A 24,820-nucleotide genomic window follows, 5' to 3' on the forward strand; every position below is an offset into this window, starting at 1 on the left:
TTCCCAAGAGTTGCATCTTCTGGAGGGTGAAGTTTTTTTCCTGCACCTTCTCCAGAACTTTTCCAATGATGGAAAGACAAGATATCTTTGAAGGGACAAGATCAGAATCCATTTGGTTGGAGTTCAGAAGTAAAAGTTTCCCTCAACTTGGGGCATTCCAAAGGCTTTAGATTGGTGTGAAAGAGAAATCAAATCTGCAGGGAAATGACAGACAAGAAGTGGCGATACTGAGGGACTTTACTTCCCCAAATACCGATTGGGATAATGTTAGAGTAGCAGATAAGGAGAGGTTGGAATTTCTGAAGTATGTTCAGATGGATGGCATGGTGCCACAGTGGTTAACACTGCTGCCTCACAGCGAGACAGGAACCTGGGTTCGATTCCCAGCTTTGGTCACTGTCTGTACAGAGTCTGCATGTTCTTCCCGTGTCTACATGGATTTTCTCCGAATGCTCGTTTCCTCCCACAGTTGAAAAGACGTGTCGGTTAGGTGGATTGGCCATGCTAAATTCTCCTTCAGTGTACCCGAACAGGCACTGGAGTGTGGCAATGAGGAGATTTTCACAGTAACTTAATTGCAGTGTTAAGGTGTGACACTAATTAGAATCATAGAAACTCTACAGTGCAGAAAGAGGCCATTTGGCCTATTGAGTCTACACCGATCACAATCCCACCCAGGCCCTACCCCCATATCCCCACATATTTACCCACTAATCTCTCTAATCTATGCATCTCAGGACACTAAGGGGCAATTTTAGCATGGCCAATCAACCTAACCCGCACATCTTGGCCTGTGGGAGGAAACTGGACCACCCGGAGAAATGTACACAGACAATTGGAGAATGTGCAAACTCCACACAGACAGTGACCCAAGCCAGGAATTGAACCCAAGTCCCTGGAGCTGTGAAGCAGCAGTGCTAACCACTGTACTACTGTGCCACAGTATTAATAAACTGAAACTTAAAAAGGATAACCTCCTTGATCAATATGTTCTTGACCCAACTAGAAAGAATCTGGTGCTGTGAATTGAGATGGACCAAGTGGACTCAGTCTGTGGGGGAGCATTTGAGAAACAGTGATCATTGTATCATAAGATTTAACATAGTAATGGAGAACAGCGAGGAACAATCTAATATAGAACTACTAAATTAAAACAGGGTTCATTTCAATACAACGAAAAAGGATCTAACTGAGAGTAAAATGGAACGCAAGACTGCAAGGAGAAACAGTAATGGAACAATGGGTGGTCTTTAAGGAAGAGATACTTCAGGCCAGGCAAGGTACATTCAAACTGGGATGAAAGGAGAGGGAGCCAAAAACAGGGCACCTTGGATGATGAGATAGAGATTAAGAATTTAAAAAGTATGATGCACGTCATGTGAATTCTTCAAGTGAGAACCAGGACAAATATAATAGGTTACGAAGGGAAGTGAAGAGAAAAATATGACAGGCAAAAAGAAAATATGAGAATAGAATGCCAATCAACATAAAACGGAATCCAAAACTCTTTTTACGGCATGTAAATTGTAGTTGGAGATGGAGAAAGTCTTCCTAGGGACAAAGAAGGTGATCCATGCTTAGAGGCACAGGGCAAGGCTGGAATACCGAACCAGTTCTTTGTATCAGTGTTTACTAAGGAGGAGGGATATGACAAAATATCGATGGAAGCGGAGATAGCAAAGACAATAGATAGTGTGAAAGCTGAAATGGAGGAGGTACTGGAAAGAATGCTCTTGCTTAGCATGGATAGTTCCCCTGGTACAGATGGCTTACAAGTAGGGGTTCAGAGAGTGGAAGAGCTTGCCATAATCTTTCAATCTTCCCTCTGTGTCTTTCAATCTTCCCTCTGTGAGGAAGTGCCGAAGGATTGGAGAGTGGCAAATCTGACAACAATCCTAGCAACTACAGGTCAGTCAGTTTAACATCAGTGATGGGTAAGGTTTTGGAAGCCAAGAAAAAGAAAAATTAACCCTGCACTCTGAGAGCTTTAAGTTATTTAACCAGATTTGTAAAAGAACATAAGAAATAGGAGCAGGAGTAGGCCATCTAGCCCCTTGAGCCTGCCCCGCCATTCAATAAGATCATGGCTGATCTGATAGTGGGTTCAGTTCCACTTACCCTCCCACTTCCCATAACCCTTAATTATTGGTTAAAAATCTATCTACCTGTGACTTAAACACATTTAACGAGGTAGCCTCTGCTGCTTCAGTGGGCAGAGAATTCCAAAGATTCACCACCCTCTAGGAGAAGAAGTTCCTCCTCAACTCTGTTCTAAATTGACTCCCCCGTATTTTGAGGCTATGCCCCCTAATTCTTGTTTCCACTATAAGTGGAAATAATCTCACTGCTCCTATCCTGTCTAGCCCCTTCATTATTTCACATGTCTCTATAAGATCTCCCCTCAACCTTCTAAACTCCAATGAGTACAGGTCCAGTCTACTCAATCTCTTATCATAAGCTAACTCTTGGTGAATCAACCTGGTCAGCCTTCTCCACACCCCCTCCAAAGCTAATATATCCTTTCTTAAATAAGGGGACCAAAACTGTACACCGTACTCTAGGTGTGGCCTCACCAGTACTTTGTACAATTGCTGTACAGCAGGCAGGCTAATCTAGCTGAAATTTTTGATGAAGTTACAGAAACCTAATTAAATGCCATAGCATAACAAAGGATAATCATTGGGTGATATTCCAAAATTGAAATTTAATTAAGTAAAACACGATAGGGCAGGTGATGTGTTGCAGCTGTGATATGTGGGGTCTGGTGAACACCAGTCTGATGGAAACTACTTCTGCATGTAAGTGGAGTCTACTTATGGTTTGATCTGGTTTCTGAGTCTGCAGCTCGAGGAACTTGGGCTCAGAGTTGATGTGTTGGAGTCTGAGCTCCGGACATTGCAATGCATTGGGGAAGGGCAAAGTTACCAGACACCAGGGGGAGTCACATATCTTAGGCAAGGTACTTCACGCTTGGTCAATGGTCAGGAACAGGACGGTCAGATTGAGAGAGAGGCAGGAATACGGACCCAAAAGGGAGTAATGCAGGAGATGCAGGCCTTGTTATTTGACCAATAGGTCCGAAGTACTTGCAGTGTGTGCGGACGAGGGTGGGGGCTGCAGGGAGGATGAGCAAACTGACTTCGGCACCATGGATCAGATTGCCAATCACGTGGGGACGAGTAAAAATAAATGTAGTTGTAGTAGGGGATATTATAGTTAGAAGGATCTATATTCTTGAGTGCTGATGGCTATGATATTTATTTGGTGCCAGGATTAAGGGCATCTGCTGAGGGGAAAGAAAGAACTTGCAATGAGAGGGGGAGGATGCAGTTGTCATGGTCCATGTGGGTACGCAGGACCAAGGAAGAGGTGCAGCTAAGGGATTATGAGCAGCTAGGGGCTTTACTAAAAAAGCAGAACCACAAAGGTGATGATCTCTGGATTACTTACTGATCCACAAGCAAATTAGCACAGGGTAAACAAGATTAGAAAGTTGAATACAAGGATCACCATGGCTAATCCTGCCTAACTGAGACATCTTTGGACACTAAGGGCCAATTTGCCACAGCTAATCCACCTAACCCACAAGTGTTTGGACTATGGGAGGAAACCGGAGCACCCGGAGGAAACCAGGCAGACACAGGGAGAATGTGCAAATTCTGCACAGACTGTGACCCGAGGCCGGAATTGAACCAGGGTCCCTGGAGCTGTGAAGCAGCAGTGCTAATCACTGTGCTACCGTGCTGCACAAATTGGAGGTGTTTTCCTACATAACAGCAGCAACTTTACTCAAAAATAAACAGAGAAGTGTTCGAAGGGTATGTGATATAAATGTAAATTCTTTCTCCTCCAAAGTCAGAGTGATTCCTCCCCATCACCCCCTCACTGCTCCCATTCCCATGGTCCGATGTCCAAATAGGGAAATGATAGATTAGAGTTTGCTCTGTGCCTCATTCCGTCACCCATTCTTATCCCTTGACTCAGATAAAAACATGCCTGTATATTTAACATCGGCTAATTTCCCGAGGCGATTCACAGAGGCCTAGCACAATATAACAGGAGCTCAGACCAAAAAGGAGATAGAAAGAGTAGAATGAGTGTTTGAAAGGAGGAAGGGGGAGAGAGAGCGGTGGAAATCTCACAAGGTGAGGCCGAACTGAGAACATGGCTGCCAGATGTGGAGTCAGTCAGGGAGAGGGAGATGATAGGGGGTATACAGAGGCCAGGGTTTGGGGAAGGTCAGAGGACTACAGTGGGTTGTAGAGGTAAGGACCAAAAAAAAACTATTTAAACATGAGAGTGAGAATTTTAAAATTGACTCCGATGTAAGTCAGTGATTACAGGAGGGGACAGGGATAACGACAAGGGTTTGAGCAGCAGTGGAGATGGGATGGCATTGGGCAAGAGTGATAGGGTGCTATGGCTGCCTTCAAACTGACTGGAAGTGGGTTCAGTCCAATCTCAGCGTTAACTCTAGATTCCCTGAGTATTGATCACATTGTGCGTAGGGTCTGGAGTCACAAGCAAGGCACAGGCTGGGCAGTGTGACTAAAGGGACACTGGGGTTCTTGTACTGATCATCAGATTACTGAAATGACATTACCACTGGGTGATCGTAGCTGAGACTCGGCTCCATTCCAAAACAAGACTGCCTATTCTTATAACACCCAGCAGGTGGAGCTGATGTGCTGTTCATATTCAAGGTGAGCAAATAGACAGCACAGATACAGGCCATTCAGCCCAAACTGCTCTCTGCCAGTGTCTGTACTCCACATGAGCCTCCTCCCACCTCCTCTTCGTCTCACCCTGGCAGGATATCATTCTATTCTTTTCTCCCCTATTTGTTGGATTAATGCTCTTCACCGTGTGATAGCGAGTTCCACATTCTCACCAGATTCACAGGGTAAATTTTGACTTCCCAATGGGATTTATCAGTGAGTGACGATCACAGGTAGCCAGGTGGAGTTAAGTTTCAGGTCTTCCCTCATCTAGTTTAATGCTGGAACAGGCTCAAGGGGCTGAATGGCCTCCTCCTGTCCCTATGATCCTGTTTGATGTTTATGACTCTCCCAGTCCTGGTGTCTGCACAACAGGAAATATCTTCACTCTCAGCAGATCACCTCGCAGTCTCCCTGTCCCAGGTATTCCTGTTTGTTATATATTTCAGTGTCACACTTGTCAATCTTGCTGTTTATCTTCTCCTGTGCTTCTATAGCTTGATTATAATAAAGGCAAGAGTTCCTTGTGTGGTATTACTAAGATCTAACACCAGTTTAATACAACCACTCTGTATTTTAATGCTATGTCTCAGTGAACACAAGTACTCCGGATTACAAACCAGCCGAAGGGACTGTAGGGAGGGGGTCTTCCTCAGATTGGCGTGAATCTCCTCACAGCAGAGTTCCCCAGACGTATTCTCTGCTGAGCGGCTGTTAATTTGCTCCAGGCTGGACGATCGGAATCTGCTCAGTTTGCTGACTGTACTGTGTCCCAGCGTGGAGAAGAACGCTCGCAGGGCGGAGCTGGATTTCTGCCTCTTTGGACCGTGCTGAGCTCCAGGGTTATTCCCAGTGACACTGAATGAGAAGGCAGAGTGTCAGTCACATGCAGCTCACACTCATACAGACAAACTAATACACGCATTCACACACACACACACACTAATAGACACATTCACTGACACACGCACAGACGCTAATACACATATTCACTCACACACACACACACAGATACTAATACACACATTCACTGACACTAATACACACACACATTCATTGACATGCACACACTGACATGCACACACTGACATGCACACACTGACATGCACACACTAACACACACTGACATGCACACACTGACATGCACACACTAACACACACACTAACACAGACAGAGGCTCATCAATACTTTACATTACAGACAGAGAAAGGGAAAAGGTCCCACAATCCAAACAGTGAGCAGGAAGGGAGTGAGGGCTACACTGGGAGTGAGGGAGGGTGTGCTTTACTAGGAATGAGGGAGGGAGTGAGGGAGTGCTACGCCGGGAGGGAGGGTGTGCTACACCGGGAGGGAGGGTGGGCTACACTGGGAGGGAGGGTGGGCTACACCGGGAGGGAGTGAGGGAGTGAAGGAGGGATGGAGGGAGTGAGGGTGGGCTACACCAGGATGGAGTGAGGGAGGGAGGGATGGAGTGAGGGAGGGAGGGAGTGAGGGAGGGAGTGAGGGTGGGCTACACCGGGAGTGAGGGAGGGTGGGCTACACCGGGAGTGAGGGAGGGAGTGAGGGAGGGTGGGCTACACCGGGAGGGAGTGAGGGAGTGAAGGAGGGATGGAGGGAGTGAGGGTGGGCTACACCAGGATGGAGTGAGGGAGGGAGGGATGGAGTGAGGGAGGGAGGGAGTGAGTGAGGGTGGGCTACACCGGGAGTGAGGGAGGGTGGGCTACACCGGGAGTGAGGGTGGGCTACACCGGGAGGGAGTGAGGGAGTGAAGGAGGGATGGAGGGAGTGAGGGTGGGCTACACCAGGATGGAGTGAGGGAGGGAGGGATGGAGTGAGGGAGGGAGGGAGTGAGGGTGGGCTACACCGGGAGTGAGGGAGGGAGTGAGGAAGGGTGGGCTACACCGGGAGGGAGGGTGGGAGGGTGAACAGATTGGCCAATGTCATCTCACGGGTCTGTGGAGAGTGCAGTGACACTGAGACTCACCCTGATACCTGATGGTTCTCTGAAGGCCCATTGGCCAGGTGGTGGCTGGGCTCCTCCCCACAGCAGCCTGCTCTGGTCCCTGGCTCGCTGGCACTCGGTCCTGGCAGAGGAGGCTGCGCCAAACTGTGGTGCTTCCCCAGGACTGGAGCTGGAGCCTCCTGGCTGGTAGTGTTGTCCCGGGACCGAACCTTCACCATCGTGGAATGTCTTTGTGCTTGAAGGAAAGAGGGAGAGAGAAACTGTAACAAAATGTTGTCAGGATGCTGTGATTCTAATTTAAAGACGATGAGAATACGGGGCCAGCAAATGGACTGGAGGTAAAACAGTGTTTGGATAACACTCAGTGCACAGAATAAACATCTAGGCCACAATTTCAACTGTTCACCCGGGCCCCCAACTCTGATTGGATGTCCTCCTAAAGGTTTCATCATAGAAAGAGTAGAGCAGTGGGGTTAGTTAGTCTTTCAATGGGCTGAATGGCCTTCCTCTGGAATAATCTATAATTTAACCACATCTGCCATCTAACCACGGGCCACTGGTTAGCGACACATCCATTTCTCCACCTTCTCATGGCCCCGTGGTTACCGACAGAATCGACCCGACGCGCTGCTCAAACCGCACTCTCCAGCCACCCTCCAACCGGACAAAACGTTCAAAAACAAGAGGATCCTTTGTAAATCGCCCATCTTCATTTTCTAAAAGTCAAAATGCTGCGGCTGCTGGAAGTCTGGGAAAAAAAGCAGAGGAAGCTGGAATTGTTCCGCAGCAGAAGGATCTTGGGGTCCGGGTCCACAGGACTCTTAAATCGGCCTCACAGGTGGAGGATGTGGTCAAGAAGGCGTATGGTGTACTGGCCTTCATTAATCGAGGGATTGAGTTTAGGAATCGGGAGGTAATGCTGCAACTCTATAAGACCCTTGTCAGGCCTCACTTGGAGTACTGTGCGCAGTTCTGGTCGCCTCAGTATAGGAAGGATGTGGAAGCTATTGAGAGGGTGCAGAGGAGATTTACAAGGATGTTGCTTGGATTGGGAGGCATGCCTTATGAAGATAGGTTGAGGGAGCTGGGACTCTTCTCCCTGGAGAGACGAAGGTTGAGAGGCGACCTGATAGAGGTTTATAAAATGTTGAGAGGAATAGATAGGGTGGATTCTCAGAGGCTATTTCCCCGGGTTGAAATGGTCGCTACGAGAGGACACAGATTTAAGGTGCAGGGAGGCAAGTACAGAAGTGATGTTAGGGGTAAGTTTTTCACTCAGAGGGTGGTGAGTGAATGGAATCGGCTGCCGTCAGTGGTGGTGGAGGCGAACTCGCTGGGGTCTTTTAAAAGACTTCTGGATGAGTATATGGGATCTAATGGGATTGGGGGTTATAGATAGGTCTATGGATTGGTAGGTGTTGATGTGATCGGCGCAACTCGCGGGCCGAAGGGCCTGTTTGTGCTGTAGTGTTCTATGTTCTAATCATGGAGAAGGGTGGCGGGGGTGAGAAAAAGAGAGGGGGGGGCGGGGAGGGAGAGGGTGAGGGACTGGGGGAAGGGGGGTGCATGGACAGGGAAGGGAAGGAGGAGGGGGGACGAAGAGGGGAGAGGGAGGGGGACGGGGGACAGGGAGGGGACGGGAGAAAGGGAGGGGGAGGGGAAGGGGGGAAGGAGAGGGCGAGGGAGAGGGCGAGGGAGAGGACAGAGAGGGAGAGGACAGAGGGGAGAGGGGGGAGGGAGAGGAGGGGGGGGGAGGGAGAGGAGAGAGAGGGGAGAGGAGGGAGGGAGAGGAGAGAGGGGAGTGGGGGAGGGAGAGAGAAAGTTAACAGGCCGGATTCACCTCTCGGACTCTCCAGATTAGCGCGCTAGCAATTTCAGAGGAGCACACCGGACTCAAGCTGATTGTGACTGGGGTTTTCATTTCTTCACGCAGGATGAGCTGTAACACAGTGTGAGAGGAGTGTGGGTGTGCTGAGGCCTGGTCTTGTTTGTCAGGGACAGCAGTCAGAGGTAGTAGTAGAGGCAGGTACAATTTTGATTTTTAAAAGCATTTAGATAATTACATGGGTACGATGGTTATAGAGGGATATGGGCCAAATAAGGGCAATTGGAATTAGTTTAGGGGTTTTAAAAAAAAAGGGTAGCATGAACAAGTTGGGCTGAAGGCCTGTTTCCATACTGTAAACCTCTATGACTCTGTGACTCTAACACAGCCCCTCCTTAATGTTCCCTCATAGAAGACATGCCACCATTGCCCCATTCATGCCAAGCAAAACTATGAGAATAATGAGATTAAGGCCAAAAAGTGCAAGTGAAAGGAAAAATAATCTTGTTTTAGCTTTTTGGATGGCATTTGTTCATCATTCTGCCATTCACTCCTCCATGAGGAACATTGTTTGTTTCTTTACCCAATCCTGTTAACATTTCCTTTGGTTATTCCCACCAACTCTTATCTATTGTCTCCAAACTTTTATCTAATCACAGACCTTCCTCTGTCCACCCTCCTCCCTTTTATTTCCTTGAGACCTGTTATATTTCTAATGTGTTCTGTTATACTGAGCGATCGTAGACTCTGAACATTCACCCTGTTTCCCTTTCCACAGAGGCTGCCTGATCTGCTGGGTTTTCCCAGCACTTCCTGATTTTGATACTTATGTGTTATGGATTTGTTTGATGTCTCAGTTGATCGGGGTGGCACAATGGTTAGCACTGCTGCCTCACAGTGACAGGGACCCGAGTTCAATTCCGGCCTCGGGTCACTGTCTGTGTGGAGTTTGCACATTCTCTCCATGTCTGCGTGGGTTTCCTCCGGGTGCTCCAGTTTCCTCCCACAGTCCAAAGATGTGTGGGTTAGGTTTACTGGCCATGCTAAATTAACCCTAGTGTTGGGGATTAGCAGCATAAATATGAGGAGTTACGGGAACAGAGCCTGGGTGGGATTGTAGTTGGTGCAGACTTGATGGGCCGAATGACCTCCCTCTCCACTGTATGGATCCTATGATTCTAGGTCTTGAAACTTGTAAGTTTAAACATGAACCATCTATCGTTAGTCTTTAAATATGTACATTTCCAAGATAATCATCATGCATGTTGCTGTTACTGTTAGCAGTCTATTAACATGTGATGGCACGGTAGCACAGTGGTCAGCACTGCTGTTTCACAGCTCCAGGGACCTGGGTTCGATTCCTGGCTTGGGTCACTGTCTGTGTGGAGTTTGCACATTCTCCTCACGTCTGCGTGGGTTTCCTCCGGGTGCTCCGGTTTTCTCCCACAGTCCAAAGATGTGTGGGTTAGGTTGATTGGCCATGCTAAAAATTGCCTTTTAGTGTCCTGAGATGTGTATGTTAGAGGGATTAGCAGGTAAACATGTAGGGATATGGGGGTAGGGCCTGGGTGGGATTGTCAATGGGCCAAATGGCCTCTTTCTACACTGTCGGATTTCTATGATTCTATGTGACTCTATACACCATGCTGTGGGCAGCGCTGTTCTCCAGTCTCACTTTACATGATAGTGGCATGCAGTTGCATGCTGCATCATACCAGTTAAGATTTCTCACACCGCTGATGCTGGAGGTCAGTTTTGGAGACAATGAGGGTAATCCTGGAAGAGTTATGATCAGCAAAGCCAGTGGGGGCATTTAAAATGGAGCCCCATTTAAATTTAAATCCATTTAAAATGGAGAATTGCAGATGGCACAAAGGTTCCTCTAATGGGAGCAATGAGCCAAAGTTCCGTGAAGCGGCGGGTAGGAAAAGGAGCCTTACCTCAGTCGGAGTCACATGGTGGAGGGGGACGAGATTGAGGGGTCTGCCAGGATTTCCTGCTTTGAATGGTGGGCAGCATCAACACCGTGAGTTGGTGGGCAGCGGTTTCTCTTACATACATCCCCGTAGGAAGTGAGCCGCAGCTCATTAGTCAGAAATGGGCCTCTTGCCAGCAATCTGTGCTGTGACTAAATCAGCACTAATTGCAACACATCATTTGCAATTTCCCGTAACATTAGCAGAATTCCCTCATACAAGCTGCTAATGAAGATTACACCTGTCACATCAGTTCTTGATCAATGTGCTCAAACAGTAGGCGAACGTACCTAAATACAGCACAAACCTGAATGGGCCTGTACTCGTTGGAGTTTAGAAGGATGAGGGGGGATCTTATAGAGACTTACAAGATAATGAAGGGGCCAGATAGGGTAGAGGTGGAGAGATTCTTCCCGCTTAGAAAGGATAGCAGAACTAGAGGGCACAGCCTCAAAATAAGGGTGGGGGGAGCAGTTTAGATCGGAGTTGAGGAGGAACTTCTTCACTCAAAAGGTGGTGAATCTCTGGAATTCTCTGCCCGTTGAAGTGGTGGAGGCTGCCTCGCTGAATATATTTAAGTCACAGGTAGATAGATTTCTGAGAGACAAGGGAATTAAGGGTTATGGGGAGAAAGCGGGAAAGTGGAACTGATCCACTTCAGATCAGCCATGATCTTATTGAATGGCGGGGCAGGCTCGAAGGGCTAGATGGCCTACTCCTGCTTCTATTTCTTATGTTCTTATGTATAGCATCAGATTGGGAACTGGTATTCATTTTTTCACCCATTTTTCCACCACAAACTTTTCTTTGCAAAGTTCCCCTGGGGGTTGCTTTGAGATGGGCTAGCCATTTAAATATTGTGGCAACAAGAGTAGGTCAGACGCTGGATAAGTAACTCACTTCCTGTGAGCAATAGGTAAAGATGCTGTTAACGCATGTATCTGTAGAGCATAGAGAAATAGCTTAAAGTTAAATAGATTGGATGTAGTCAGGCACATTGATAACCTACATTATGGAAACAACTGTGAGTTTAGTCATAAACATAGGACATAAGGTTCGATGCTGCTAACACAGCATTAGTTAGGGATAATAAAAAGACTGCCTGTAATGTGGAGATAACATCAGAGATGTGATGTGCAGTGAAGCATACACCACATCCTGCAGGAATGTAAGAGGCCAAGTTACAAAAAGCAAATGGTCTGCAAGATGTGTTGTTTTTACAACTAAGCATAAAAGGGGGAAAAGGTCACTGAGATGGTTGGGACAGCAGTGATTAAGTTGGCAAAGGATTGATTACCGCCAATCTGAACTGGACATGTAACAGTGTTGGATAAGATGGATGAGTTTACTAATGCACTCTTGTGATAACAGGAGACATTGTTAGATGGAGAGTAGAGGGGATGGGAACTTGGGGCACCTCGAGCCAATAGGGGAATGACAACACATAGATGGGACAGGGACCACCAATTAGGGGAGAACAACACATTGAAAAACCATTACAATGCTTGTAAAAAAGTATAAAATGTGCTGCAAATCTATGTAAGGTGTGCCTATTTTGTTGGACACCTGGTCTTGCAAGAACGTCAAATAAAATCTTGCTCCTTCAGAACTTGACTAAATTGTTTAACTGTGAGCTGTGTTTCTCACATTCCTGACTCCCCAAAGCCTGTCCACCATCTACAAGGCACAGATCAGGAGTGTGACGGAATGCTCTCCATTTGCCTGGATGAGTGCAGCACCAACAACACTCCAGAACCTCAACACCACCCAGGACAAAGCATTCCTGCTTGACTGACACCCCATCCACCACCTTCAACATTCACTCCCTCCACCAGCAATGACAGTGGTAGCAGTGCGTACCATCTACAAGATGCACCGCTGCAACTCACCAAAGCTTCTTCGACAGGACCTTACAAACCCACAAAAAGATAAGAGCAACAAATATGTGGAAAAACCACCACCTGGAAGTCACTCACTATTTTGACTTAGAAATATTTCATCATTGGTTCATTGTTGGATCAAAATGCTGGAACTCCCTCGCTAACAGCACGGTGGATGTAATTACACCACATGGATGCAGTGGTTCACAAAGGCAGCTCACCACCGCCTTCTCAAAGGCAACTAGAGATGGGCAATAGATGCAGCATTCATGCACCACCAATGATGGATGCCTGACAGCATCATATAGAGATGCTTCCTGATCAAACACGGATGAAGGCATCCACATAAACGTCCACGCAAAATATGGCTGAATTTGGGGTGAACTATAAGCCGGCACTGTCTCTGGGATACGCTGTAACCTGGCTCTGACTCTGGGATACACTGAAATCCAGCAGTAATGCTCTTTCAGAACAAACAAAAAGGGATTTACTGATATCGGTCTATGGATGGCACTGTGGCACAGTGGTTAGCACTGCTGCCTCACAGCACCAAGGACCTGGGTTCGATTCCAGCCTCAGTCACTGTGTAGAGTTTGCACATCCTCCCTGTGTCTGCACGGGTTTCCTCCTGTTTCCTCCCACAATTGAAAGATGTGCAGGTTAGGTGGATTGGCCATGCTAAATTGCCTCTTAGTGTCCCAAGATGAATAGGTGAGATGGATTAGCCATGGTAAATGAATGGGGTTACAAGGATAGGAAGGCAAGAGGGCCTGGCAAGACATTTTGTCAGGGAATCGGTGCAACTTGATGGGTCGAATGGCTTCTTTCTGCACTGTTGGGATTTGATGATTCTTATTGACCCTTTCTTTTGCCTCTTCAAAACACTCCAGCAAGTTAGTTAAATACAATTTCCCCTTTAGAAATCCATGCTGGCTCTTCCTAATCAATCCACGTTTTTTCATGTGACTGCTAATTCTATCCTGAATTATTGTTTCTGGAAATTTGCCCACCATTGATGTTAAACTGACTGGTCAGTAATTGTTGGGCATTTCCTGACAGCTTTTTTTGAACAAGGGTGCAACATTTGCAATTCTCCAGTCCTCTGGTCCCTCCCCTGAGTGTAGAGAAGACTGGAAGATTATGGCCAGTGCCCCTGCAATTTCTATTCTTGCTTCCTTAGATCTATTTCACCCAATCTGGCAGGCTGCCCACTTCCTGGCCACCATCTTAGACATACAGTACACCATTCAAAACCCCCAAAGGTAGTACGTGCCACTGTGAACTAGGCCATCATCTCCATACAGTTGTTGCACTGATCAATCAGTAGATATGGTACCAATTGTCCACTCACCTGTTTTATTGTCCTGTTTTTCAACATGCTCTTTAGGCGAGGAGACAGTCTCTGCACTGGCACTGGTATGACAGTTTCTGTTCTTGGGAAGTTCAATGGAGTCATGGCACTCAGAGTACGATAACTCCTCTTGTGGATCAATGAATTTATTGGCCACCTGTGAGCTTCTCATCCCGATCTCTGACCTGCAGTTTGCTGAACTTTGACCTTTGCCACTGGTCACTGTGCTCCTTGGCAGTCGAATGGCAGAATTCGACAGACAGCAAGAGGAAGAGTCTGAAGTGCACAAGGCAACAGCGTGGTCACTTGGCATCAGTTGCTGAGGTTGGAGGGAAGAAGTTTCCGGAACAGCATTGGAGTGAGGGGGCTTTCTGTCATCGTCCGGTGGACCTAAGCGAATGAGGCGATACTGAGGAGACTGGCAGGTATCAAGGTCCGTTACAGGATTGTTCTGTTGACAAGTGGATGGGACTATCAGGTTAGCTTTGTTAATCATTGGCCTTTTGAGAAGTGGATGTTGACAACAACTCTTACCTGTAGACTGTGGGTCAGTCAGGTGTGAACTGAGCACCTTGGATCTGGTTTGGGAATGGAGAGGAGACGGGATCTCCTTGACCTGATCCTTTCTCTGAGGAAGCAGAGGGTCGTGTGCAGTGGAGGTCTTCCTGCTCTGCCTGGAATTTTGATCTGTTGTTGGGGTTGGGGAGTGCGGAGTGAGCTGCTGTCCATAAGAGATGTCAGAAACCCACTCTGAGCTTGGACTGGCTATGTGATTGTCCTTTGACACGCAAACACTGACCACTGCCTTGAGATCAGCAGAGTTCCTGAGCTCCTGACTGCTCTCAACAGGCTCTTCTCTTTGGCAGTGGAGTTGTTGGGTGCAGTCTCCCCTTCCCTCCATGGTTTTCCTTCTAGACTTAGACTTACAGTCAACTGTAATGCTTCCAGGTTCAAAAGTGACACTGTTCTCCCCATTGCTTCTCCTCGGATGATCAATGTCTTTGGCATTTGGCTCCAAAACGCCTGTAGTCCTCCCATTGCTACCTGACACAATGGCATAGCAGTATGCTGAGGTCTTAGTGCCTTTTCTACCTGCGGTGTTGTCTTGGCAAGAAACAGCCACTGCTCCACCGTCAATCACAGAGACATCATCAATGGAAGTCACGTCTCCAATATACGTTTCCTTGATGGGTTCAATTCTGACCCTGCGTTCCGACGGAAGAACCCAGCATGGAATGACTCTGGGAGTCAAAGGCCCAACTTCTCCAGCCTCCACCGTCAGATTAGCCTTCAAGCCCATTGCAGTATCCTGGGGAAGTTCATGCCGGCTGGGCAGGTAGAGTTCCTTGTCTTGGGGCATCCTAATGTCTGGAAACTGATAAGAAGGAGGCTCATAGTTTCTAGCTTTGGAGTCTGATATAATGTATGACCCACAGGAACTGCACTTGCCATCAATGCAGATTGCCGTGTTGAACTGAGGGGCGTTTGCCCTGTCCGGCACTTTTTCTCCATTGGTTAACGTGTTGCTCCCACTTCTCCAGGTTGCCCGTCCCTGCGTGTTTTTACAGGGAAATTTACTGGTGTCTCCTGAGCCAGCCTTCAGCAAGCACTCCTTCCTGGGCAACCCGTACACCGGAAGGCCAGGCTTTGGTACCGAGCCCCTCGGGCCCCGGCGGATTGAGTACTCAATGCCGCACTTCCTCCGCAGCTGGTAACGGACTTCAGCCTCCTGCGTGGACTCGTCCTCGAACCTTACCCGGCTGGGTGACTGACTTCGCTTCTTCCGCAGTCCGCAATGTGACTCGCCACTGGAGGAATCGCTGAGGTTGCCACTGTTGTGGGGATTTGAGGAGAGTCCATCCCTGGAGTATGGGCCTTTCCTTGGTGAACAGATATCGTCTATACTGGTTTCCCTGTGGAGTGAGCGGAAACGAGTGGTTATTTTAGCAAGCTGCGCCATTACAGAACCAAGAGTCCAGCCTGGCAAAGTACCCGGGCAGATGGGTGGCATAATGTGGGTAACAATGCACGGTGCCACAAAGTGGCAATACATTGCTTCTGATGGTGACCCCATATTAAGTCCCTCACACATTCTTGGAAAGTCACAGGGTCAGCTGGAACTAATGGAATGGAGAACAGAAAGAAAATTATTGTTCACCATAGTCATGGCACTACACTTGCCCTGGAAGTTAGAAGGTGACATCATGTAATCACTCCTGATCAGTGAGGGACAACCTTGGCTAGTGAGTGGGCTAAATGAGTGGCCCTCCTTCATCTCTGTGAGCTGCTGAGTGAAATCAGCTTATTCACTGACCATGAATAAATTTTATTACATTTAATATAGACTGAATATTTCATAATGAGTGATAAAATATGCTTCATCGTTTTTATATTACTAGAACTATCATCAACTTCAAATAGGAAAATAAAATCAAAATCACTCTAGCTATGATTGTAACACTACATTCTGATCCCTTTATGGGGCGATCTGCCAAGAAGGTCATTAACCCCGGTAACCAATCAGGGACACAGGTGGGGGATTACCCAAGCAAGCATGGGCTTCTGTGGCAACTAGGGGATTTTTATTGCAATAAGCCTACTTATGACGAATAAATAAATTAAAAACCCTGTACATGGGCAACAGTTAACAAAATGTCTCGTGGGTCACACTCAGGCCGCATGTGGCTGCCAGAGACTTGTGCACAGAAGCCAGGTTTAAATTCCCAGTGCAATACTGAGGGAGTGCGACATTGTCAGAGTTGCCACTTTCCAAATGAAAAGTGTAGATGCTTAAGCACTATTTCAAAGAAGAATGAGTTTGAGAGTAAGGTTCTCTGTTTGCCTGTCTCTTTGGGCAGGATTATCCAGCCACACATGTCCCAAGACTAGAAATTCCCGTGGTCCGTCAAATCCTCTGTCCCATCTGCTATGATTCCTGTGGAAGGTGGGACGGGAATCTTCAGGACATTATCTTCATTAAACTTTTCCCTGTGCAAGGGAATAATGCTGATGTTGAAAACAGAAATATAAAGACAAAAGAACGGGTCTGGTCCCAACAGGAATGCACCCATTCTCATCTCCTTAATTCCTTTATAAAATCTGGTCATCCTTTTCTGTTTTCCTGCCCATCCAGGAATACATTTTTGAATACATATAGAGTCATTTCCAACTCCAGTTGTGTGGACAACTCCAGCACAGATCACTTAATTGGAAGCATTTAGTTTGCATCAGGGAAAAAAAAGAATGAACACAACTCAGTTATAGATTCAGGGATCAAAATGTGGATTGTCCTACTCTTTTATGACTTCCCCTCCCTCCTGCTGACACTTACTGGGGTACAGGAGAACACACATTCTGATATCTACAAGAAGGAGTCCAGCCAATGAGGGGCGGCGCAACAAAACCAACAACTTACACAGGAGAAGCCATCAAGATAAAGGGTATTACCACAATACCTGTAAGCTATTGGCAGTAGTGTACTCAGCTCCGAGTAATAAGTGTCAGGTCAAGGGCCAAGTCTTTTGGGCTGTGATTGGCTCAAAGTAATCAAGTTATATTGGATGGAGATCTTCCAAGTATGAAAAGGTGGTGGGGGGGGAACTGCCTGAGTTAATAAAGAAATATGAAAAATGAGAAGTTTTTTTGTGACAAATTAGGTCAAATAAAAGGCCTCCTGACGAATATCTATGTAGATTCGGAGGCAACACCTCTCTTAGAGCAAGTCCAGTGCCATATGCCTTGTGAGAAAGGTTGGACATGGAATTGAAGAGATTGGAGGAACTGGGTATTATCCAGCCTGTTCAACTTGCAGTGGGCAACACCCACTGGCCCCGTGATAAAGCCTGACAAGACCCGCTGCATCTGTGGAGACTACAAATTCATAGTTAATCAGGCTGCCAAGTTATATCCTGAAGATTGAAGATTTGTGTGTAAAGTTGGGGGGAGGCCAGTCTTATACAGACCACGGTATGAGCCTACCTTATCAACAACTTGAGTTAGACAATGCTTCCCGAGGTTATGTTACAATAAACATGCACAAAGGTTTATTTCAGTATACACGCCTAACCTTTGGTGTGTCATCAGCTATTTTCCAGAGAACAATGGAAAGTTTATTGCAAGGACTGCAACGAGCTGTAGTGTACCTGGATGAAGTTTTGATAACTGGATTGACCAAAGCTGAGCAAGTAGCTAACTTGGTGGAGGTATGAAAGAGATTTCGGGAGGCTGGAGTTCACCTCCAGAAGGAGAAATGTATTTTTCAAGTCACTGAGGTAGCCTATCTGGGATATTGCGCATATGCACAAGGATTACACTCTATAAGATAAGGTCAGAGCAATAAAGAAGATACCAACCCCCAGAAACACATCTGAGCTCAAGTCATTCTTAGGACTGGTGAATTACTATAGGTGTTTCTATCACATCTGTTGATGCTATTGGCCCCCTTGCGTATGCTGCTAAAGAAACATCAGTGTTGGTTTTAGAAGCCCCAGAAAGTACAGAGCAAAGCAAATTGTTATGTCCATCAGGTTTATTGGTGCATTTTGACCTAAGGAATTGATGTTAACCTGTGACACCTCTCCATTTGGCATTGGTGCAATATTGTCCCATAAGACAGACAATGGATCTGAAAGACCCATAGACCAAGTCTTGAGGGCCCTCTCAGATTGAAAAGGAAGGTTTGTCAACAGCATTTGGGATAAAGAAAATTCACCAGGACATAGGAGGGAGGCAATTTGCCATTGCCACGGATGACAAACCACTTTTGGGTCATTTTAAAGAAGACGAGACTATAGACAAGAATTCAGCATTGGGCATTAATTCTGTCCACCTATGAACATGCATTCAAGTACCGACCTGAAACACATATTGTGAATGTGGGTGAGCTTAGTCACTGCCTTTATCAGAGAATGTAACACCTCCTTCAGTACCACTGCAAATTGTCCTAGCATTGAATTTCTTGGAGACATTGCCAGTTTTAGCACAGCAAATCAAATTTTCACAAACAGGCATCTGGTGTTGTCCAAAGTGAAGCACAGGATACTAATAGGTTGGCCCAGTGAGGCAGTTTCTGAGGAGATGAAACCATGTTATATACAAAAGGATGAATTAAGTTGCAAAGATGGCATCATACTTTGGGAACCAAGAATAGTTATCCCTATACCAGGAAGAGAATTGCTCCTAGCTGAATTGCACAGTGTTCCCATCAGTATATCGAATGATCATGTCTTGTGGTCTGGCATTGATGCCGACACTGAGAATCTAGTGAAACACTGTGAACAGTGCCAGCAACAACAAAGGTTGCCTGCTACAGCCGCACTGCAGCCCTGGGAATGGCCTGACTGATGTGGAGATGCCGGCGTTGGACTGGGGTAAACACTGTAAGAAGTCTCACAACACCAGGTTAGAGTCCAACCAGTTTATTTGATAGTAAACCCACAAGCTTTCGGAAACGGTGTTCCTTTGTCAGGTGTGTGGAAGGTTCTGATCAGAGAAGGGCATATAAAGTCACACACAGTTTACAGAATACTGTACTGTACTGGACAGACATCACCTGTGGTGGAATGAATGCATGTGTTTAATGTTCTCATTATTGGGGAATTGAGTAACTTAATTATCATCGAGGTAAAGAAGGACTTAGAGAGGGAGGGATGTGGTGTTTGTCCCTGCTATGAGGCGATCTGCTGAGCCACATGACCTGAGTAACCAATCAGGGTGAGGGTCACCCCAGAGAGCGCAAGCTTTTGTATCTGTTCGATGCTACAAGTTGAGAGGCTACAAGCCTCTGTATTATAGTTAGCTGTGAATAAACATTACAAATATTATTTACCTGACCAGTGAATCAGAATTATCACACGGGGGAAGGATATAAAGCTCATAAACCATCCCCTATAGTCTGTGCGCTGATACAACAACATGGCCACAACTAGAAGCATGGGATAGTACTGCACAGAAGGAGGCCATTCAACACATTGACAGGCTGTCCAGTTAGTTCCACCCTCCCGCGCTAACACTATGAAGCCTGCAAACGTTTCACACGGCAGGAGTAGGCCATTTGGCCCCTTGAGCCTCCTTCACCAAACAACAAGGTCATCGCTGACTGATCAACTTCACGCTCCTGCCTGACCTCCAGTCACGCCCGCAATCCCTGGCTGAACAAAAAATATGTCTAACTCAACCTTGAGTACATTCAACATCCCAGCCTTCTCTTCTCATTGGGAGGCAGAATTCCACAGACAAAAGATCCTCAGAGGAAAAAATTCTCCTCATCCTGATCTTTAAATGGGAGGTCCCTCTTTTTAAACGGTGCACTTCCCTTAATTCCAGAGACCCACACGAGGGGAAACGTATTCTCAGCATCACTCTGTCAAGTCCCCTTATACATTTCAATAAGATCACCGATCAATCCTCAAAACTGCTTTCTGTTTAAACTGATTATCCAACCTATCTGAAAATTATTATTGAATCTATGTCCGGATACTCTGTTCCAGATTATTGTAACTGGCTTTGAACAAGGCATGTTGCCAATATTCACTTAAAGCTGTGAGGCCTTGTAACTATTTGCCTCTTGCACTACAGGCCACACACAAAGCAGCCATTTTAAGTTCCTGCACAAAAATTTAAAGGGCCCAAAAACCTAAACAAATCAACTCTTTGCAACCAAAGTAAATCGGTGGTGCTGCTATAATTGCGTTACGGCCTGCAGAACTCTTCCCAGCTGTCTTATCGGTCTTATGGGTGCTAACCACTGCTACCACACAGTGCCAGGGACTTGGGTTTGATTCCCAGGTTGGGTCACTGTGTGGAGTTCATGCCAGTGTTTATATGGGTTTCCTCCAAATGCTCCGGTTTCCTTCCATAGTCCAAAGATGTGCTGGTTAGATTGATTGCTGAGGCTAAATTGACCCTATTGTCAGGGGGAATTAGCAGATTAAGTATGTATGGAGTTATGGGAATAGGGCCTGGCTGGGATTGTGATCAGCACAGTCTCGATGGGACGAATGGCCTCCTTCTGCACTATAGGGATGCTATGGATTCTATGATCCATCATATTGTCATTAAACAGTGAAAAGTTCCCTCAGAGTTTACTTTCTGTTCCTGCAAACCGCCCCCCGCCACTCCCCCCCCCCCCCCCCCCCCTCACCTTCACATTCCCACAGCTGCCAGGGCACAGCTCCAGTAGCTGCAGAAGTGGTGGCATAGTGGTGATGTCACTGAACTAGTGATCCAGATGCCCCAGACAGTTTGAGAACACAGATTCAAATCCCATCGCTGGTGAATTTTAAATTCACTGAATTAAAAATCTGGAATTTAGTAACTATGAAAAAAACCATTTGGTCTCTTTTTTTTAAAGTTTATTTCTTAGTGCCACAAGAAGGTTTAGAACATAGAACATAGAAAAACTACAGCACAAACAGGCCCTTCGGCCCACAAGTTGTGCCGATCATATCCATACCTACCAGGCCTATCTATAACCCTCAATCCCATTAAATCCCATGTACTCATCCAGAAGTCTCTTAAAAGACCCCAACGAGTTCACCTCTACCACCACCGGCGGCAGCCGATTCCACTCACTCACCACCCTCTGAGTGAAGTTTACATTAAAATGGCAATGAAGTCACTGTGAAATTCCCCTAGTCGCCACACTATGGCACCTGTTTGGGTCAATGCACCTAACCAGCACGTCTTTCAAACCGTGGGAGGAAACCCGAGCACCCAGAGGAAACCCACACAGACATGGGGAGAACATGCAAAATCCACACAGACAGTGACCCGAGCCGGGGACCGAACCCGGGTTCCTGGAACTGTGAGGCAGCAGTGTTAACCACTTTGCCACTGGGCCGCCCCTTAGTAAAGAACAAGCTGCCATCCTTACCCGGTCTGGCCCATGACTCCAGACCCACAGCAATACGGTTTGACTCTTAACTGACTCTGAAATGGCCAAGCAAGCCCCTCAGTTCAAGGACAACTAGGGCTGGGCAACAAATGCTGGCATGGCCAGCGATGCCCCACATACCATGAAGCAATAAAAATAATTGCCCATTTCTTTAATAGGATCACTGATGGAGAAAGGCCATCGTCCCAAACAAAGGGTTATTGTTTCACTGTCAGGCACTGGAATCAAACCTCCTCGGGTATCCCAGTAGCAAGGGAGCTAACAGAGTGGAGCCCACCCTCACAGGTAGGGCAGTGGATGACATTAGATGTGGCTCCCACCCAGGGAGGCTCAACAGGTTAAAATAGTCTCCTGCTGTTCCTATGTTTAAAGCCCAGCGACTGCTCACAGTTTTATTTTGAGATTAACTATAAGTCGAGCATTGTTTGTAGCCATACTGAGGCCCACCCTGCTAAATCTGTGCCTGCGTGGCAGGTACGCTGGGCTTGAAGAAAGCCGAGAGTGGCACTTACAGAGAGCTCCTCTCTACGGGTAGAATGCTGTGGTCGGCTTTGACAGGGCTGGTGCGCGCCTTCATTCGAGCTCTCTCCAGCAGTCGCTTGGCCTGCTCGTGTCTGCGACTCAGTGGCAGCTGGCTGGACGACACAAAGACTCTGTAGGGTAGATTAGGGACACACAGTGATTAACAGAGTTAACAAAGCCAAAAGGCAGTACATATATACGCTCACACACACACAGGCAAACAGTCTCGATAAACCTCTGTGTCACTAAGAGAGCTAAAGAAAGAGCCTGGAGATCCTCTACTTGAAGAAGCGAGAGGACAACTTAATTGTGGAGAACAGTTTTTTTTAATCAAAATAAAGAACAGCAGCAGGTCAGAGAAAAGCGAGACAAACAGGCAGCAGAATGCACACAGAGCCAGGCCTCAGGCTGCAGGACAGATTCATCAGGCTAGCTGCTTTCTATTGGCCAGCCTGTTAATAGCCCAGCACTCAGGCCCCGTCAGACCTGGGCTGAATTCTCACTGCTGGAATGGGCTGCAATTGGAAGTGGAGACCCTCAGGGGGTGAGTATAAACCCAGGAAAACATCTCCGCCCAGACAAGAGAGAGTGCCCAAATTACAAACCGTTCAAAGGAAAATACACCAGAACAGGGAGGCAAATTCTGTTCATAATTTCTAACACCCAGTCCAGGATTAGACTGTGTACACTGACACCCAGTCCAGGAATTAGATCGTGTACACTGACACCCAGTCCAGGATTAGACTGTGTACACTGACACCCAGTCCAGGATTACACTGTGTACACTGACACCCAGTCCAGGATTAGACTGTGTACACTGACACCCAGTCCAGGATTAGACTGTGTACACTGACACCCAGTCCAGGATTAGACTGTGTACACTGACACCCAGTCCAGGATTACACTGTGTACACTGACACCCAGTCCAGGATTACACTGTGTACACTGACACCCAGTCCAGGATTACACTGTGTACACTGACACCCAGTCCCGGATTACACTGTGTACACTGACACCCAGTCCAGGATTAGACTGTGTACACTGACACCCAGTCCGGGATTACACTGTGTACACTGACACCCAGTCCGGGATTAGACTGTGTACACTGACATCCAGTCCAGGATTACACTGTGTACACTGACACCCAGCCCAGGATTACACTGTGTAGACTGACACCCAGTTCGGGATTGCACTGTGTACACTGACCCCAGTCCAGGATTACACTGTGTACACTGACCCCCAGTCCAGGATTACACTGTGTACACTGACACCCAGTCCAGGATTAGACTGTGTACACTGACACCCAGTCCAGGATTACACTGTGTACACTGACACCCAGCCCAGGATTACACTGTGTAGACTGACACCCAGTTCGGGATTGCACTGTGTAGACTGACACCCAGTCCGGGATTAGACTGTGTACACTGACACCCAGTCCAGGATTACACTGTGTACACTGACACCCAGTCCAGGATTACACTGTGTACACTGACACCCAGTCCAGGATTACACTGTGTACACTGACACCCAGTCCAGGATTACACTGTGTATACTGACACCCAGTCCAGGATTAGACTGTACGCTGACGCTCAGTCCAGGATCACACTGTGTACACTGACACCCAGTTCGGGATTAGACTGTGTATACTGACACCCAGTCCCGGGATTAGACTGTGTACATTGACACCCAGCCAAGGATTAGACTGTGTACACTGACACCCAGTTCAGGATTAGACTGTGTACACTGACACCCAGTCCCAGATTATACTGTGTACACTGACACCCAGTCCGGGTTTAGACTGTGTACAATGACACCAAGTCTGGGATTAGTCTGTGTCCGCTGACACCCAGTCCAGGATTAGTCTGTGTACACTGACACCCAGTCTGGGATTACACTGTGTACAGTGACACCCAGTCATGGGATTAAACAGTGTATGCTAACACTCAGTTCTGGGATTAGATTGTGTACACTGACGCCCATTTTGGGATTACAGTGTGTACATTGACATCTGGCCCAGGATTAGACTGTGTATACTGACATCCAGTCCTGTGATTAGACTATGTACACAAGGTTCATAGATGATTTAATTGAAGTGTTTCAAGATGATTAAAAGACAGATCAGAATTAACTTCTACAGAATGAGGCAACACAAATTTAACTTTCAAGCTTAGAAGTGAAATCAGAAAGCATTTCTTCACACAAAGACTCGAAAAAATCTAGAACTCTCTCCTCCCAATGTACAATTTTCCAAAATGTGTTATTAGATATTGTTGAGTAAGGAGAAAAAGTGGGTAAATATTCTTGAGGAGCAGACAGGAGAACCTACTTCCCTTCCTGTAGGTGATCCCATTGGCATAGCAGCCTGTAGCTCAGTACTAAACCCTGGCAATCGTGTGAAATTCTCCATACCTCATTCCTCGGTCAGACTCCTGCAGTGAAATCCCTGAATCCCAGTCACTGTCGCTCTGTGCCGCCCCACAGCCTAGGGGAGAAAGGACACAGAAGTGAAATATTGTTCACGTCAGCAACGTGGACCCAGCATTGGGGAACACAGTGTGAGGAAACTGCCACCATTACAAAGGCAGGGCGCAGTTTCAGAAAACAGAGAGGTCGGACAGTGAAAGACTGGAGGACAAAGACGGGACAGAGAATGGGCTGGCTGGGGGCAGCTACAAGTTAATGAGGAGAGG

The 24,820-nt window shown here is 47.0% G+C and overlaps 1 protein-coding gene across 3 annotated transcripts in view; it reads right to left on the bottom strand.

The window, feature by feature from the left end:
- The window catches only part of kiaa1614 (KIAA1614 ortholog), a 55,313-nt gene that overhangs the window by 13,316 nt on the left and 17,177 nt on the right, over window positions 1–24,820 (bottom strand). For all 3 annotated transcript variants that reach the window (XM_080195991.1, XM_080195990.1, XM_080195992.1), the window contains exons 3-7: window positions 24,540–24,612; window positions 22,121–22,261; window positions 13,715–15,627; window positions 6,704–6,917; window positions 5,339–5,576 (exon numbers count right to left, since the gene is read on the bottom strand). In XM_080195991.1, coding sequence (XP_080052117.1) covers window positions 5,339–5,576; window positions 6,704–6,917; window positions 13,715–15,627; window positions 22,121–22,261; window positions 24,540–24,612 — 2,579 coding nt within the window. The remainder of the gene's footprint in view (window positions 1–5,338; window positions 5,577–6,703; window positions 6,918–13,714; window positions 15,628–22,120; window positions 22,262–24,539; window positions 24,613–24,820) is intronic.

The sequence above is a fragment of the Carcharhinus amblyrhynchos genome, chromosome 9 (assembly GCF_965287045.1).
Source record: "Carcharhinus amblyrhynchos chromosome 9, sCarAmb.v2.hapA, whole genome shotgun sequence".
Classification (NCBI taxonomy): Eukaryota; Metazoa; Chordata; class Chondrichthyes; order Carcharhiniformes; family Carcharhinidae; genus Carcharhinus; species Carcharhinus amblyrhynchos.